Source organism: Sprattus sprattus, assembly GCF_963457725.1.
Source record: "Sprattus sprattus genome assembly, chromosome: 13".
In the NCBI taxonomy this organism is placed as follows: Eukaryota; Metazoa; Chordata; class Actinopteri; order Clupeiformes; family Clupeidae; genus Sprattus; species Sprattus sprattus.
In genome coordinates this window covers 25,358,955-25,375,511 of record NC_137911.1, presented here as the reverse complement: position 1 = coordinate 25,375,511, position 16,557 = coordinate 25,358,955, and the positions used below count along the sequence as shown (strand labels likewise).

The 16,557-nt window shown below is 41.6% G+C and overlaps 1 protein-coding gene across 1 annotated transcript in view; it reads right to left on the bottom strand.

Moving 5' to 3' along the window:
• Window positions 1-7,452, bottom strand: part of rab3gap2 (RAB3 GTPase activating protein subunit 2 (non-catalytic)) — a 19,607-nt gene extending 12,155 nt beyond the window's left edge. Inside the window, exons 1-14 of the mRNA XM_080850765.1 lie at window positions 7,052-7,452; window positions 5,987-6,060; window positions 5,521-5,638; window positions 5,196-5,277; window positions 4,734-4,781; window positions 4,500-4,575; window positions 4,277-4,378; window positions 3,759-3,858; window positions 2,394-2,492; window positions 1,947-2,095; window positions 1,323-1,402; window positions 1,075-1,164; window positions 555-694; window positions 1-118 (exon numbers count right to left, since the gene is read on the bottom strand). The exon at window positions 1-118 is cut by the window's left edge and continues 75 nt beyond it. Of these exons, the coding sequence (XP_080706891.1) occupies window positions 1-118; window positions 555-694; window positions 1,075-1,164; window positions 1,323-1,402; window positions 1,947-2,095; window positions 2,394-2,492; window positions 3,759-3,858; window positions 4,277-4,378; window positions 4,500-4,575; window positions 4,734-4,781; window positions 5,196-5,277; window positions 5,521-5,638; window positions 5,987-6,060; window positions 7,052-7,169 (1,394 nt within the window). The 5' untranslated portion in view covers window positions 7,170-7,452. The remainder of the gene's footprint in view (window positions 119-554; window positions 695-1,074; window positions 1,165-1,322; window positions 1,403-1,946; window positions 2,096-2,393; window positions 2,493-3,758; window positions 3,859-4,276; window positions 4,379-4,499; window positions 4,576-4,733; window positions 4,782-5,195; window positions 5,278-5,520; window positions 5,639-5,986; window positions 6,061-7,051) is intronic.
• Window positions 7,453-16,557: the final 9,105 nt, after the last annotated feature.

The following is a 16,557-nucleotide window of genomic DNA, read 5'->3' as shown; positions in this document are numbered from 1 at the left end:
CGCGGGGCGTAGATCACCAGGAACTGGGCGTGGCGGCGGGGGGAGGAGGGGGAGGAGAGCTCACGCTCCCCTCGCGCCTCTGACACCTGCACCCACCCGAGTTGAGCATCACGGTACCCTACACACACACACACACACACACACACACACACACACACACACACACACACACACTAGGAGTTATGCACAGCAAACACAAAATCACCTTCAGACTCTCAAATACACATAAGTTCAGAACAACACACATGCACACATTAAGTTTACTTTTGCATTAAAAAATACACAAGCAAGCACAAATGCGCCAACACACACACAAACACACACACACACACATGCATGGAGTGAAGAGAGAAAGACACATATGTAACTTGAGTGAGGCACAAACTACAGCAAACTGCACACACTGCACACACAAACAAACTACAGCACACTGCACACACAAACACACACACACACACAAACAAACAGCAGCACACACACAGCAGCACACACACACACACACACACACACAAACAAACAGCAGCACACACACACACACACACACACACACTGACCCTTCCACATGCGGATGGCAATGCCTCGGGTGACATCCAACAGTGTCACTCGCCCAAAGTCATCCGTTACCCCCGCCAACGTGTTGCATGGCGACAGGCATATGCTCTCCCCATGGCGACGGGAGTCTGGAAGGCCAAACCTGTGGGTGGTGAATAATTTCTGTAATAAACTTGCACAACACACACATACAAATAATGCACAAACTGTCTTGCGCATACACTAGTGCAAATGCAACCACCATACACACGAACACAAACACACACACACACACACACACACACACACCACTACCGATACAAATGCACGCACTTCACAAACACACATTACACACTCAGCTTTAATCAACACACACATTGTGTGTGCCTATTTGAGAAGATATTGCACACACTACAGCACAGGGTGGGTCCAGAGAGCCCAGTGAGATGGACCCACCTGACTGCAGCACAGTGAGATTGACCCACCTGACTACGACACAGTGAGATTGACCTACCTGACTACAACACAGTGAGATGGACCCACCTGACTGCCAGCGGGGTGGCGGGCTCCACCTTGGGCTTCTGCTTCTGCTGCGGCTCCTCCTCACTCTTATTCTTCCAGCCCAGCCAGCCACTGGAGGACAGCACAGGGAGTTGGAGAGGGAGAACAGAGAAATATAAAGTGAGACAAAGGTCACTACCCATCAATTCTACTGTCAACAAATTAACTTTTCAACAGGAAGTTATTGATTATAACGACACTGGCGAATGTGAGCTATAGAACACGCTGACCTGGCTGCGTTGAAGAGTGCTGATGTGAGTTTGCTGGCGACGGCCAGGGCCACGTGAGACAGGAGGGGTTGAGAACTCCCCTACACACGGCAAACAGTGATTACAACACATACACACTCACACACACCACACACACCACACACACAAATACACACCCAAACACAGTAATTCTGTGGCTCAGTTTTACTTGGTTTGCGAGTCCAAATCAACAACTAAATAACATCCAAGTTGGTATAGCAGTAGAGTACAGAAGGGATGAGGCCATTATTACACATCTTCACTACGTGCGATTAGGAGAGCATATTGGAGGTATAAAATGTGAGTAGCGATATAAAGTTTAAACACGATATAAGGACCCTTGAGTGCAACTTGGACTGGACACAGACATCTGCATCCACACAGGCAGGCAGATAGACAGACAGACAGACAGGCAGACAGATAGACAGAGATAGATTGACAAATAGACAGACAGACAGACAGACAGACAGACAGACAGACAGATAGACGGACATACAGACAGACAGACAGACAGACAGACAGACAGATAGGCAGGCAGATAGACAGACAGACAGACAGACAGAAAGATAAACAGACAGACAGACAGACAGACAGACAGACAGATACCTCAATTGCGTAGTAGAAACTGGTATAGGGCCCACCCCCCACAGTGATGTACTGGCTCATGGCGGGGGGGCTGCCCTTCACAGACGCATGGAAGCCCCCCAGGATAGAGGCATTCTTCATCTGATCAAACACGTTAAGCGTCATGATGCCTTAAGGAAGACAGTGTGGGAGAGAAGGATAGAGAGAGAGAGAGAGAGAAAGAAAGAGAAAGAGAGAGAGAGAGAGAGGTTAATTTCAACCAAGTAGGATAACAGAATAGAACATTCCACTCTACTCCTCAGCTGTCAAAATGGGTTCACTGAGGTTAAACATTTGGCATTGATTGAAACACACTGTTGATTTTAAACTAGATTTTTTCTCTCTCTTTTCCACCTGTCTCCACTCTCCCCCATCCACCCCCCCCCCCCCCACACACACACACATACACACTCCTGTCACGCTGCTCACCCACACTGCTGTGGTCCACTAGGGTATCCATGTCCTGCAGACCCCACTTCTTATAGGTCAGTGGAGGGGGCTGCACCACGTCACTGCCTGCTGCAGCCGCTGGGAGAGAGAGAGGGAGGGAGACAGGGAGAAAGGGAGCGGGAGGGAGGGAGAAAGGGAGGGAGAAAAAGGGAAGGAGAGGGAGAGGGAGAGATAGAGAGTGAAGAAGAGGGAGAGAGGCAGATTGGGCAGAGAGAAAGCAAGGGATATGTGTGTTAGGAGAAAAACAGGGGAGGCTGAGAAACACAAGCTATACAAAACAGTGTGAATCAGCACTCCGCCACACACACACAACTACACAAACACACAGAGGCAGAGACACACACGCACAGACAGAAAAACACACAGGGCTCCTAAACAAACTAGAAGCTTCTGATCTAGTCTACATAACACAATAGTGAGGCGTTTGCCTCCTCTATGGTACCTGAGGGACCTCTGGAAAGTTCTACGCCATGGTCCAGCACACAGAAACACATGGTGTCATTAGATACAACATCAACACATGGTGTCATTATTAGATACAACATCAACAGAGATACAAGAACCCCACAGTATCACTTTACTAGCATGATCACAGTACCACCTAACATAACCAATCGGCTCACAGTACCACCTAACCAATTGAATCACAGTATCACGAAACCAATCGAATCACAGCATCACCTAACCAATCGAATCACAGTAACACCTAACATAACCAATCGGCTCACAGTACCACCTAACCAATTGAATCACAGTATCACAAAACCAATCGAATCACAGCATCACCTAACCAATCGAATCACAGTATAACCTAACCAATCGAATCACAGTATAACCTAACCAATCGAATAACAGTATCACCTAACTTATCGAATCACAGTATCACCCAACCAATCAATCGCAGTATCACATAACCAATCGAATCGCAGTATCACATAACCAATCGAATCACAGTATCACATAACCAATCGAATCACAGTATCACATAACCAATCAAATCACAGTATCACATAACCAATCAAATCACAGTATCACATAACCAATCGAATCACAGTATCACATAACCAACCTGGATAACTTGAACTGTGTAACTGACAATAACCTCCAAACTATTTACAAAAAGAAACATACGGCCTCATGTACCATGTATTCTAAAGAGCATTTATCAGGGTATAAAATATTGGTGTAGAAGAAGAATGGATGTAATGTAACCATGATAACGCATACAAAACACACACACAAATGCATATGTGAGCACTCACACTCACACTCACACACACACAATCACACACACAAATGTACATGTGAGCAGACACTGACACACACTCACACTCACACACTCACCTCTAGCCACCTGGTTTCTGCATGCACGCAAGGACTGAAAGAGGCTGAAGCCATCGATGGTGACCAGTGCTGCTGGGTACAGGATGCTAAGCTCCTCATGCTGGGAAAATGAGCGGTTATAGACCAGTCAGGTTGTGTGTGTGTGTGTGTGTGTGTTTGTGTGTATCAACGTCAGTGGAAAGCATGACTAGTTGGGCACAAACATGTCACATACGGCAGATAAACGCTTGCTTAGGCATCTTATGACTAATGAAATAAGTGGATGGTGTAACCGGTCAGCTCCAATGCAGAAGTTTGACAGGTTTTCACTTCACTGTGTGTGTGCCACTGGGTGCTGTGTGTGTCACTTCCCTGGATGGGTCAAATGCAGAGGTGGAATTCGGAGTGTTTGTGTGTCTACACCACCTCTGCCATAGAGTCACTTTTACTTTCACTTTTTTTTTCAACCAGGGACTTCAGGTGAAGTTCAAAAGGAGTGGGTATCTAGGGTTGGATCATGAGTCACATGTGTGTCAGACCTGGTCGGTGACGCCGGGGTGGCGTGGGATCTCGTAAGTCCGGCACTTGAGCCGCAGAACCGGGTCCTCATGGAGCAACTGAGCCAGGAGGAGAACTCCAGTCTGAGAGAGACAGAAGGAAAGGATGAGCTACTGAGTGTGTGTGTGTGTGTGTGTGTGTGTGTGTGTGTGTGTGTGTGTGTGTGTGTGTGTGTGTGTATAAATGTAAGAATGTCTGAACTACCTCTGTGTAGAAGCGGACATATCCAGAGGTAAAGCCAACTACAATGCAGGTCCAGTCAGGCCGACCAGTGGAGCTCCTAATGTATAAACAAAAGCTTTTTAGCACAGGTGTATGTGCCCATGTATGCATACACAAAACATAAAGTTTCATTGATATGCGTTGATATCCCTGTGCCATATGTACAGGACTGGCAATGCAAAGACACCGTGACATACAGTACTTGTGCAGACTTACCTCTTCTGGCTGGCCAGAGGTATGCAGATCACACTGCTAATGCATTCGCTGCAGACCAAGAGAGCATTGTTGATAGAATTAATTTCGAAAGCCTGTTTATGACTTTAGAATAGAATAGAATAGAATAGACTTTATTTGTCATTGTGCATTAGATACACAACGGAATTTGTTTGTGCAACCACTAAAAAAAAGTGCAGCTGGGCTGGGTGGAGGGTAGGAGGGTTGTGTGATTATTTAGTTCTGTGATGGCCCTGGGGATGAAACTGTTCTGCAGTCTGGAAGTTAAGAATGTATGCTTTGCAGTCTAGAACTCTAGAATGTATTAATAGAGCCATCCCATTTACTGTAAATGCCCTTCCCACAAACCTCACTTTGTTCTGATAAGACTAACTCTGATCTCTCCCATTCCGCAATCCTCCCCTCTTTTCTCTCTCATCCCGCCATCCTTCCCTCTTTTCTTACCCTTCCTCTGTGCTGAGGGTTCCACTCCAGGACACGGCCAGGTTCATCTCCTCTCTCCCTCCCTCATCCGTGCGCCACCTCGCTACAAAGAGAGACAGAAGCGCAACACGCATGGAATAAGACTCTTGAGTGACACACATAACTGCACGATCAAAACATGTGTGCAAACAAATGCTCTCAAGCACAACACAAACACATGCACAACTGAGCAACGACATATTCATCATCTTACATATATCCACATGAACAAACACACACACACACACACACACACACACACACACACTGAAGAGCCAGAATAACACACATGCCGTAGCATACCCACCAGAGAGGAAGACGGCTTTAGTTTCTCTGGCAACGACCAGCAGGTCTGAGCAGGGTGACAGAGACAGAACACAGTCCTGCAGCCAAGGGACACTGATGGGTTGAGCATCATCTTCCACCTGGAGGCAAAAGAGTGAAGCAGGGACGTTATCCCTGATCCCACACCTGATAGACCTCTCTTCACTATTGTATCAGGTTATTAGGACTGTGCACAGAACACGGATTACTGGAATGATATTGTGAAAATTCAAGAGAAAATACATACGTTAATTTGACAACTAACAACAAATAATGTATTGACAAATAATGTATTGACAAATAATTCATAACTGTACTCCTGCAAAGACACTTATGATTTCCATAATGCATCGGTCCATGTTAGAAAGTAGGCCAAAGCGGTAGTTTCATCGCATTACACAAAGCTGGTCTGTTTTTTATTTAGACACGGCAGATAAGGACAGACTGACCGGAGGAACATCCTCATTCGTTTCTGGGTTCTCCCATGCGCCCCAGTCAGATTCGTCCCACGTCAGGTCATTCTCTGGAAGAGAACAGGGAGGACACAAGTTCGAGATGAGATGGGACAAGGACAGGACAGGACAGAGGGAACAGGTCAGACAGACAGAGAGAGATGTGGACTCACACTGACAAAGATGGCTGATTAATGACGGCAGATCTGTGTATGTGTTTCTGTGTTCAACCTTTTTCAAGACCATCAAAGGACCAAAACAAACAACACTGCAAAAAAAACGTCATGAGACATGTATTTTACTAACAACTATCTTTCTAGATTCTTGGACAACTGCCTGTCACTTTCTGTAAGGCAAACATCAGTGTATGGCAACTGCATCTGCAGCTACTGCAGCTCTGTTTACTGTCAGTCCACAAAGGGATTTTCTTCTGAAGCTTTGTGTGAGTATGCACTAACATGCAGATGACACACCAATCACATATTGCAATAAAAACACTCAATGTGTGTCGGTATGGATGAGAATATAGCCACTAGTATCTGTTTTAAAGCACTCGGAACATTCACAGAATTGTGTGCCTTCTCTGCATTAGTCATCCTCGGTTCCACTGCCCTCTGATGATGACTCATCCCACATAGGGCAAACGCCCCCCTCCCTTCTCTTCCCCTTCCCTTCTGTCCTGCAGATACAGCACACGGTCTCATTACCTATCGCTATTCGTTTAGCGATTGAGGTTTTAGTATATTTTGCTTGACATAATAACTGAGATATATTTCATTTATCCCCCAAAGGTACTGTGGCTTGTTAGCGTTCACATTACCTGTCTGCTAACTAAGCTGTCAACCAAAATCTTTCCAGGTCTCTATTCTAAATGTCAATGTTACGTTAAAGCCTTTACAAAAACGTTTCATGACGACGACACAAATAAAGCTAACGTTACTTAGATTGTGTTTTCATTTGCTGTTCAGTGCCTTAACGCTCATCTGACATTAGCTGGATAGTTAGCTGGTTAGCCAAATAAACTGGTAGAGTTTAAGTCTACATCAGAACACGTCAACAAACCTGTTTGGTTTTTGTTGTTCTCCTCCGGTGGTGGTGTTTTTTTCTTATGGTGGAACAAGAACTCGTGGACTGTCTTGAGCTCTTGGACCCGACAAAACTCCGTCAGGCAACAAGACATATCGGTCTTGATCCAGATGGATGCAGGGAATAAGTCTGCTAGCCAACGAGCTAGCTACAGCTAGTTCAAAAGGGCAGTGACAAGCCTTATGATGTGGCTGGCTGGCTTGGGGTGAAGTTGCTGAGAAGTTCACAAGCGTGTCGTAAAGCGTTTAAAAAAAGGGTACCCATCAATTTCCATTAATAATGCAATTGGCGACATTTTAATCTGTCAATCAGTTGCATATACATAGCTAGACATGTGACGTTAGATAATGGTGTTACAAAATGTGTTTTCGCTTCTGTCGCTGTTTTCCCTTAAACAACATATCAGCATGAAACTACGTTTCCGGTCTCGATTTCTGGATCGGAGACGCTACAAATTCAAGGTAAAAGCCCAAGAATACTGCCGTATAATAGAAGTAAACATAAATACTCACTACATCTCACGGATTTTCATTCCCAATAGCATGAGATAATAGTAAGTACTTTAGACCGGTACGGCAAACGTTTTTAGGCTGAGAAAACTTCAAATTGTAACCCCTCAACTACTTTTGCAGTATCAGTGTATGTCAATTATGCCTTTAAGAGTCCAAGGTACGTTTTAACACTTTAGCAAAGCAGATGACAACTAAAATAACATTTGAATAGACCTATTTCATTGTCTTAAATAAAAATCTACGTCAGCATAAAAAAGACAATCAGACAAGCAAATTATGAATGGCTTTTTTAAAGCATTCATTTTCAACACTTACCTTTCGTAACGAGCGTCTTGAGCGTCAGAGTTTTAGACCGGACTATTATTTTGGCATTTTGAGATTCCGCAAACCGGATTTCTTATTTAGCATTATTTAGACCTCGACCTTATTTAGGCTGGCGAAACCATAGACATACAGCTGCGGAAAGAATGAGAGACCACTTCAAAATGATCAGTTTCTCTGGTTTAACTATTTGTTTTATTCTATATACTACTGACAACATTTCTTCCAAATTAAAACAAAATATATCGTCATTTAAAGCATTTGTTTGCAGCAAAAATACAATTGGTCGAAATACCAAAAAGATGCAGTGTTTCCAAATGTCGTGTAATGCAAAGAAAACAAGCTCATTTAATTGTTTTAAACAACACAATACTAATGTTTTAACAAAGGAAGAGATCCTAAACTTCATACTACTGCTGGCGCAAAAATTGAAGCAGCTCAGCTTTGTTTGATGGCTTGTGACCATCCATCTTCCTCTTGATCACATTCCAGAGGTTTTTTTAATGGGATTCACCTTCACTGACCTGGCTGTGTGGCATGGAGCATTGTCCTGCTGGGGAACATTGTCAGAGCAAAAGGATTTATTTTTGTTGTTAACAAATTCGTTTGGCAGAATTTGTTTGGTTCTTTGGGTGACAGGTTTCAAAGATTGTTGTTAAAAAATGTGTTGTCCTCTAAGTAGCCTACTTAAAATCCCCTAATACCATGAATTCAATACAATGCAAAAAAAAAAATCTAAAAAATAATAATCAAATTTTGACACTTCAAGGTTGGAGGTGTTCCGATTCCAGTTACTACTTTTCAATCAGCCTGAAAACTTGAGTGACAGCAGATAGCACTGCATGGATCTAGGGGGGCATCTGGTGATCATTGACAATGAGGAGGAACAGGTGGGAGACAAACACACTTAGCCAAGAAAATACTCAGAGGGGAAAAAGAAAAGAAAGATATTTGAGTATTTCAGAGAGATACTTTAAAGACCATAGTAGCAGAGTTCTGTTGTGTAGCAAGCTAATCAGCTAAGAAACACATATGTCCTTACCTGCATGATAACAGATTCCTTTTGGACCTGACTGTTTGTTTACATGTTCATGGCAGAAATTCGTCTCAGGATTTAAGAAGAGAGTTTGGATTGGTGCTTTGATGACAGAGGGAACCTGGAAATGGGTAGATGGCAAAGTCCTGGGTAATGCAGGGCAAGATCACTGGAACTCACTCCTCAAAGATAATAAATTGCTGAATAATGTAAATATATCCAGTCATGTTTGTGCAATCTTTGATTTCATGTTAAAATGTTTTCTGCAACCTTGACCATGAGCAGCCTAACAAAGCACGAAATATAAATAAATATCTTGCCTTGTTTAATTTCAGGTACTGGGGTGAGGGAGAATCAAATAACAGTGGTGGATAAGAAAACTGTTTCGAGACCAAATTCAGGGGTGACCCTCGGAATACTTGGAATGACGACATTTGCAGTTGGTCAAATATATATATTTGAGAGAAAGCAATGTGATTTCAATTTAAAACATCTGTCTTGTCTTTTGTATCAATCAGATATATCTGCGAAGTAGAAACAGTTTTAGACAGAAATGAGATGAGAAACTTTATTGTAAAAATCGATTTTTTTTTCTTTATTGAAAAATATCCTCTAGCTACCCCTCTCCAAAACATCTTTGAACAGTCTACTTTTCATAGGTTAGTTCAATGCACTTAATTGTGAACATGTGTGCCTCATCCCCAAACATCAAGGATGTCTTGAGAGAGAAACAGAGGAGGGTAAATTGAGACGTCTAAATATTAATTAAAAATGGTCCGGAGCATGATTTGTTTTACCCTGTTGAGATCTCTCTTTTCACACCAAAGGAGAAATTTGGTCCATATAGAAGTATAGATCTAAGCTTTAATGATCTTTTCATCTCATTCTCGTCTAGGGTAAACTGACTCTTTTTAGATTTTCTCTTCTTAATGTTATTGTAATGGACATCTATTGACCTGCTGATATACAAACTCCCTTGTATCAATGATGCCAGACTAACCATGGATCTTTTACTGCTGGGTTCCATGTTTATCATGTGCTTTTTGAAAGCAGAAAAGATGTCCCTGTACTCACTCACTTTCTTTTTCTGTAGTAGTTGTTCTCAGACTGTCCACCAGATGGCATCAAATGTGCATTTATGACTTTAGGCCTACAATAATGACAGCAGAATGTAAAGAAATAAACAAAACTAATACAAACATGTATTCTTTTCCATCTTTGTTTTTGTCAATGCCGAGGAGTGACAAGAGAGGGACTAAAGAGTTGCGGGTCGCTGACCCCTGGTTTAATCGAACACTAAACTAAGCTAGTTGTCCACAGTGTACATAACAGTAACAGTTAAGGCATTTGCATGGTTATCCAATTCACCTCGTACGACTTCACGAGAGAGGCCATCCGACACCCTCGGATGGCTCTCCGAGGTGCTCAAAGGTGTGGTCCCACTTCAAGGAGGGCGTTTAAGGGCGTGCCTCGTGAGATCGGAGAGCACGATCGGACAAGCATGTGAGCGCCTAGTCATTAGTCATTTGACAGACGCTGTTATTCAAAACAACACTGAAAATGACCCTTCTCCCCGCAGTTGCACTGGGGGAAGAGGGAAATGTTTTGTTTTTATTCAAATGAGTATTATGTATGGTCACAATTTTACATGATTATGATGTTGTTAAAATGATAGGTCTTTGACCAACACAATTCACCCCCTGGAAATCCTCATACACAGGAAAGGTGCGTAATAAAACCCATCAGTGGTCAAAACACATTTATTTCCATCACAATAATGTTACAAAAACCGGAATTTGAATGTCTATCCACACATCCGTCAATAGTGTAGGAACTCTTAACAATAAATAATGTGGAAGATCAAGCAAAAACTATTTTTCCTTAAAAAAAGAGCTATAGTGGGTTAAACATTCATATTTGTTTTCATCACATTTAACAAACACAAATCAAATGCCATTCCATACTTATGATACTTATTACTATCATGAATTAAAACATTTCTAAAAAGTGAAAAAACAACAGCCTCCTTTTCCAAATTTGATTTCCAATCCATAAGACTGCCAATAGATTTCCAAGTGATCTGCCGTGCGGGGTTCCAGCGCTGGGTGGTGCTGGTGCACCTGGGCATGCTGGCGCTGCTAGTGACATGAAGCAGCAAAAAAGAAGGAAAGAAAATGAATGACTGGATGACTTCAGAGGGACCCCAGCTGTCTACAGCTTGTGATTGGACTTTCCTCGGGGAGATTGGACTCTTTATAACACTGCTTTTAAAACATAACTGCAACGTTTTTTTTAAATACCTAATAAAAGTATTTTTATATTTATACATTTATTGTGTGGTATCTTCTGTGTCCTGGGCATTCCTAAATTGAAGGCGAGGGTCATACGGCTGGAATATTTAACGGCTGGAATATTTAACCTAATTTTGAATATATAAGAATCTATCACTGCTTATAGAGAATTTGAATCAGAAATGTATCAGCTGTTTGTGATCTGACCACTGATTTTCCTTGAAGTTGTGTGATGGCAAAGTTTGCATACACAAACCCTTACCCTGGAATCATCAGAAATAATTGACCTCAGCTCGCCAGACTGAGACCTCAGCAGTACAGGACCCAGTTACAGTACAAACAATTATCAGTTAAGAACCACTACTGTTCTGCATTGGGGTCAGCATATCATGTTGTTCTTTTCCGAATAGTGAAGGAAACTGAAATATAGGTTTAGTGTCAGAGGGAGGGGGAGGATACAGAGAGGTAGAGAAAGAAGAACATTCTGAAATAATAGTTATCCTACCAAACAAAAATCATCATCACTGTGGAAGCTAGGATGTGAACCAAATGGGGGACGGCCCAGTGTTCCGAAAGCCCAATATTCCGAAATCTCAATATTCCGAAAAATAGTACACCTGGCATAATTTAGAAATATTTTAAGTGGCACAAAACACGGACAGCATTTAATTTGCGCAGTGGAACGTAGACCTTAACCGGGCTATCACGCATATCACTTTTCCTAGGCAATATTTGTTAATTTAGCCAACTCATATAGGGTACCGTTCGTGCGAAGGAAATCCCCGGAAGATTGTCGCAGGACGTTTCAAGCACTGATAAAGCATCCATGATTTGGCTATTATAAAAGTATTTTTATCATCGTGATGCAAATGCCATGTGTGTGTAATAATAATCTGAATTAAAGTTCATGCTTGTGAAATAAATGCATTTATATGTTTATGAGTCTGTGTTCAATTCATTGGGATGTGCATGTGGGCTATAGTGGTTCACGTTGCTGTGCTCGGAACAGCGGGCTGTCGGAATAATGGGCTTTCGGAACATTGACATGGAACCCCCAAATGAATGCAAAAGACCAAACCGGCCTGCTAGCATTAGCATGAACGCAGGGTCAGGAGACCAGGCTGGCTTTGCTGTGGCTGTGGAGGTGGGGGACGGGGCCCTTGTTGCTGCCTCACCTCTGCACACTGGAACACACTGGAATCTGAAGACCACGAGAAGACCAACATTGAGCAGCACAAAAGTCAGGAATCCAAAACGTCCCCACCAATCACACCGAATCTGCAATTGCTAGAGATGTGATGTTAACTTAATGAGCACAGGGAGATGTTCCAGCTTAGTCATATTTTACCAACGAGATGCAGCCTGCCGATAACAGATATGATGAAAGTAGAAGTAGGCCTACTGATATAAATAAGGGTGACAGATAGCCAAACCAAACTTATCAGCTAAAGTGCCTCACCTCTGCACACTGGAACATGCTGGAATCTGAAGACCACGAGAAGACCAACATTGAGCAGCACAAAAGTCAGGAATCCAACACGTCCCTACAAGCACACACAAGCACACAAACAATCTCACTGGTGGAGTCATGATGGGGTATTCTAGCTCATACAACCAGTTAGCAAGCCTGTCAGCCTTGATTGTTTCCTGTCCTGATGTGCAACCTTAAATATTTTTTTTTTACCAACCAGCTCGTACCTGCTGATAACAAATATGATGAAAGTAGAAGTACTGTTATAAACATGGGTGAAAGATAATAACCACCCAAAAAGCAAAACCAAAATCACACCAAAATCTCCAATTGCAAGAGATGTGATGTTAACTTAATGAGCACAGGGAGATGTTCCAGCTTAGTCATATTTTTACCAACCAGCTGCAGCCTGCCGATAACAGATATGATGAAAGTAGAAGTAGGCCTACTGATATAAATAAGGGTGACAGATAGCCACTCAAAGAGCAACACCAAAACCACACCAAATCTGACCATGACAGACAAAAGTGAAAGTGGGAAGCTAACAACTTGCTTTGCGTAAAAGTTCTGATGTCTGGTTTAAAATCTGCCATTAACCAAGTAGGCGGATAATTAGCCAACAGTATAACATCAAACATCAACAATCTTTCGCCAGAATCATGGACTGTTCCTTTAAAGTACTGCATTATTTGTGTGTTATATATTGCACATGTTTGTGCCCTCTTCAATGAAGTGCACTTAACTGTTAAACTGTTAAGGCAAAAGCCTTAGAAAGATGGGAGTATTTTATCACAGATTTATCACACTGGAGTGTAGTAAGGGGTTGAATAAGGCTAGCCTAATGAATAGAATTGTTTGCCATTAGACATAGAAATTACATTTTGATAGGGTATCACAGTGGGTTGAATGCAGTACTTCATTCTGCAGCTATTTTGTGCATATCCAGCTATTTGTACATTTTATGCGTGCAGTTTTAAGACTTGTTTTTAATGAGACCTACAGTTTCAGAAAACGTGTGTAAGCAGTTAAAGGAAATGTACTAGAGCTGCTAGCTGAGGACCTGTGAGGCATCTGCGTGAGGCGTCTTTCCTCTCTGCACCATTGTGCCCTGCTGCCTCCCGCTTCTCTTTCAAGCTCGGTTAAAGCCAATTCGCACTGTTCCATGAAGAACCTAGTTCACGACTTTGTAAGTTCTCTCTATTTTGAAGTATTGTGTAGGCAACACACTCTTAAATCACACTCACACTCTTTGTTGTTGTTTTAAACCTCAGCATCTTTAATGCTTGTGCATTTGTTGTTGATTATAGTTCAATGTATTAATATTTCAATGTAATGATCTTTTTCAGTAATGCACTAGAAGCACTAAAAATGCAGTTGGCCCACAGTTCTTTGGGAAAAACATACTGTAACTTTTTAAACCGCTGTATTGCCAGTACGGCAGTTCTCAGTGATCTGATTGGGTCAGAAAGTGCAGAAAAAGGGAATGATAAAGCAGTACGAGTGACAAATGTCACCTCTGTGTCAACTTTCTTCTGATGCTCATGGTAGTCCACAGGTCTCTAGCACTCTTTGTAATGGTGGAGCCAAAAGACTAACAGAGGTTTCTGAACGGTTTTATTTTTCAGCTCCCTTTGACAGGAAAATGCTTACAATACAAAACACTGGTTAACTTAAGCAGTGGCACCCACATCGGGCACAAATATGGCGGCGGGCTTTTCAGAAGTGAGGTCTTTGGAACCCATGAATAGAGTGCTTTCTAACACTGAAACTACAAAAGGCACATGCTTATCAAAGGTAGGGTGTTTTAGATTTACCACACTACTGTGTAATTAGTGATTTCATCAATAGCTGTGTTTGCCAATGGACATACATTAATGACTTGCAGTGTGAACGAAGTGCTTCATTTAGCAGGAGATATGATTTTTGGTGAGCAACCTTTCACATTATTTTTACCATCCAGCTGGAACCTGCTGATAACAGATATGATGAAAGTTGAAGTACTGTTATAAATATGGGTGAAAGATAACCACCCAAAGAGCTAAACTAAAATCATACCAACCAGCTGTAGCCTACTGATAACAGATAGTGTTGTGTGACTTCCTCTGTTACATGTGGTTGCACTGAGGTATATAATAGTGTGTAAGTGGTTCTATGTTACCATCAAGTATGAATAGTACAGACCAGATAGAGCTTTATGCAAATACGAATGAAACTGTTGACAAAGACATTCATACTAATATGGAAACAATCAGAGCTCAGACAGACGGTAATGACAGAAAAAAACAAGAAGGAAAGCTCCCAAGTAAGTATTTTTTTTTCTGAAAATGAAACACTGCATGGTACTCTGTTTTTCACAACTGCTTACATGTGTTTTCTGAAACTAGCTGCAATTTTTTCAAAACTCTATAAACCCTTTTCGAAATATAATCTTAGTGTCAAATGTGGACTGCAATATGTATGTAAACACACAAATACAGAACTGTAACTTTTTTATTTTAGTTTTCCAAAATACTTTTGGGTCAAAGTGTTACACATAGAAAGTGTACCTTTTGCATAGCTAGCTATACAATGTACTACAATACACAGAAGAGTTTGCTGAAAAACGCATAAATGCAAGGCCGTTTAGGGTGCTGAGGGTTGAACGAATACCTTACAAACACTATCTGAAAGTGTTTGAAAGTGATTGTCTAAACAGGATATAAGAATGTACATTCACCCTTTGTATATGATGCATAGAAATTGCAGAGGTGAGTAGAGTAAGCAAAAGCTATAGGCCTACTCAAATAAAAGTATTGTTACTAATAAAAGTGACTCAAGTAGAAGTGAAAGATTGTGACTGTTTTTTTTAGAGTGTGTTGCCAACACAATACTTTAAAACAGAAGATAAATTACAAAGGTGTGAACTACGTTCTTAGAACAGTGCGAAATATCTTGAACCGAGGTAGAAAGAGAATCGGTGCAACTGTGCAGAGAGGAAAGACGCAACGCAGACGCCTCACAGGTCCTCAGCTAGCAGTTCAAGTACATTTTCTTTAACTGCTTACACACGTTTTCTGAAACTATAGGTCTCATTTAGAGTGAATGTTCACTAGTTAGGGACATAGTCTTTGTCATAGATGTCATGTTGGGACATATGGTCTTTGATCAACCAAAGAGATCGCATTTTACTCTTTTTGTGGTGACTCTAAAAAAGTTAATAATACAAGTATTTGTAATAATTGGATCCTAACATGGGTTTTCATTACTACTGCCTTTTTATTCATTTTTATGTTTATCTGTTTTGATTAGTGCTGTCAGTTTAACGCGTTATTAATGGCGTTAACGCGAACCCATTTTAACGCCGTTCATTTTTTTATCGCGATTAACGCGTTGTAGATTAGTTCGTTCGTTTTGCCCTCCCAAACTGTGTAGTAGGCTAACGTCACGTTTGAGTGAATGATAAGCGCGATACGGCGAAATGGATGATAAAAAGCTTCTGAATAGAAGGTTTACCTTTAAAAGTTGTGTTGTGCAAAAGAAGCGAGCTTCACTGTTGTCTGGAAATGTCAACAGGCAGCTGGTTGAAAGCACAGAAGTATAGTTGGCTTACCTTTTATTGGTAACCTAACTGTAACGGTTTATTGTTTCAGAAATAAGAGGCCTGACTTCTATGTTCACAGCAAACTTGAAAAAAACAAATATTAAGCCATGGTTTAACTGCACCATAGGCTGAGTCCTTGTTTATCTTAAAAGTGCACTTTATAATTTTATTTTGTACCGCCCTGTTTGGCAATGTTGTTTTTCAATCAAATAAAACATTGCTTAAAGCAAGCCAATCCACTTTTCCATGATAAAATAAAAAAAAAATGATG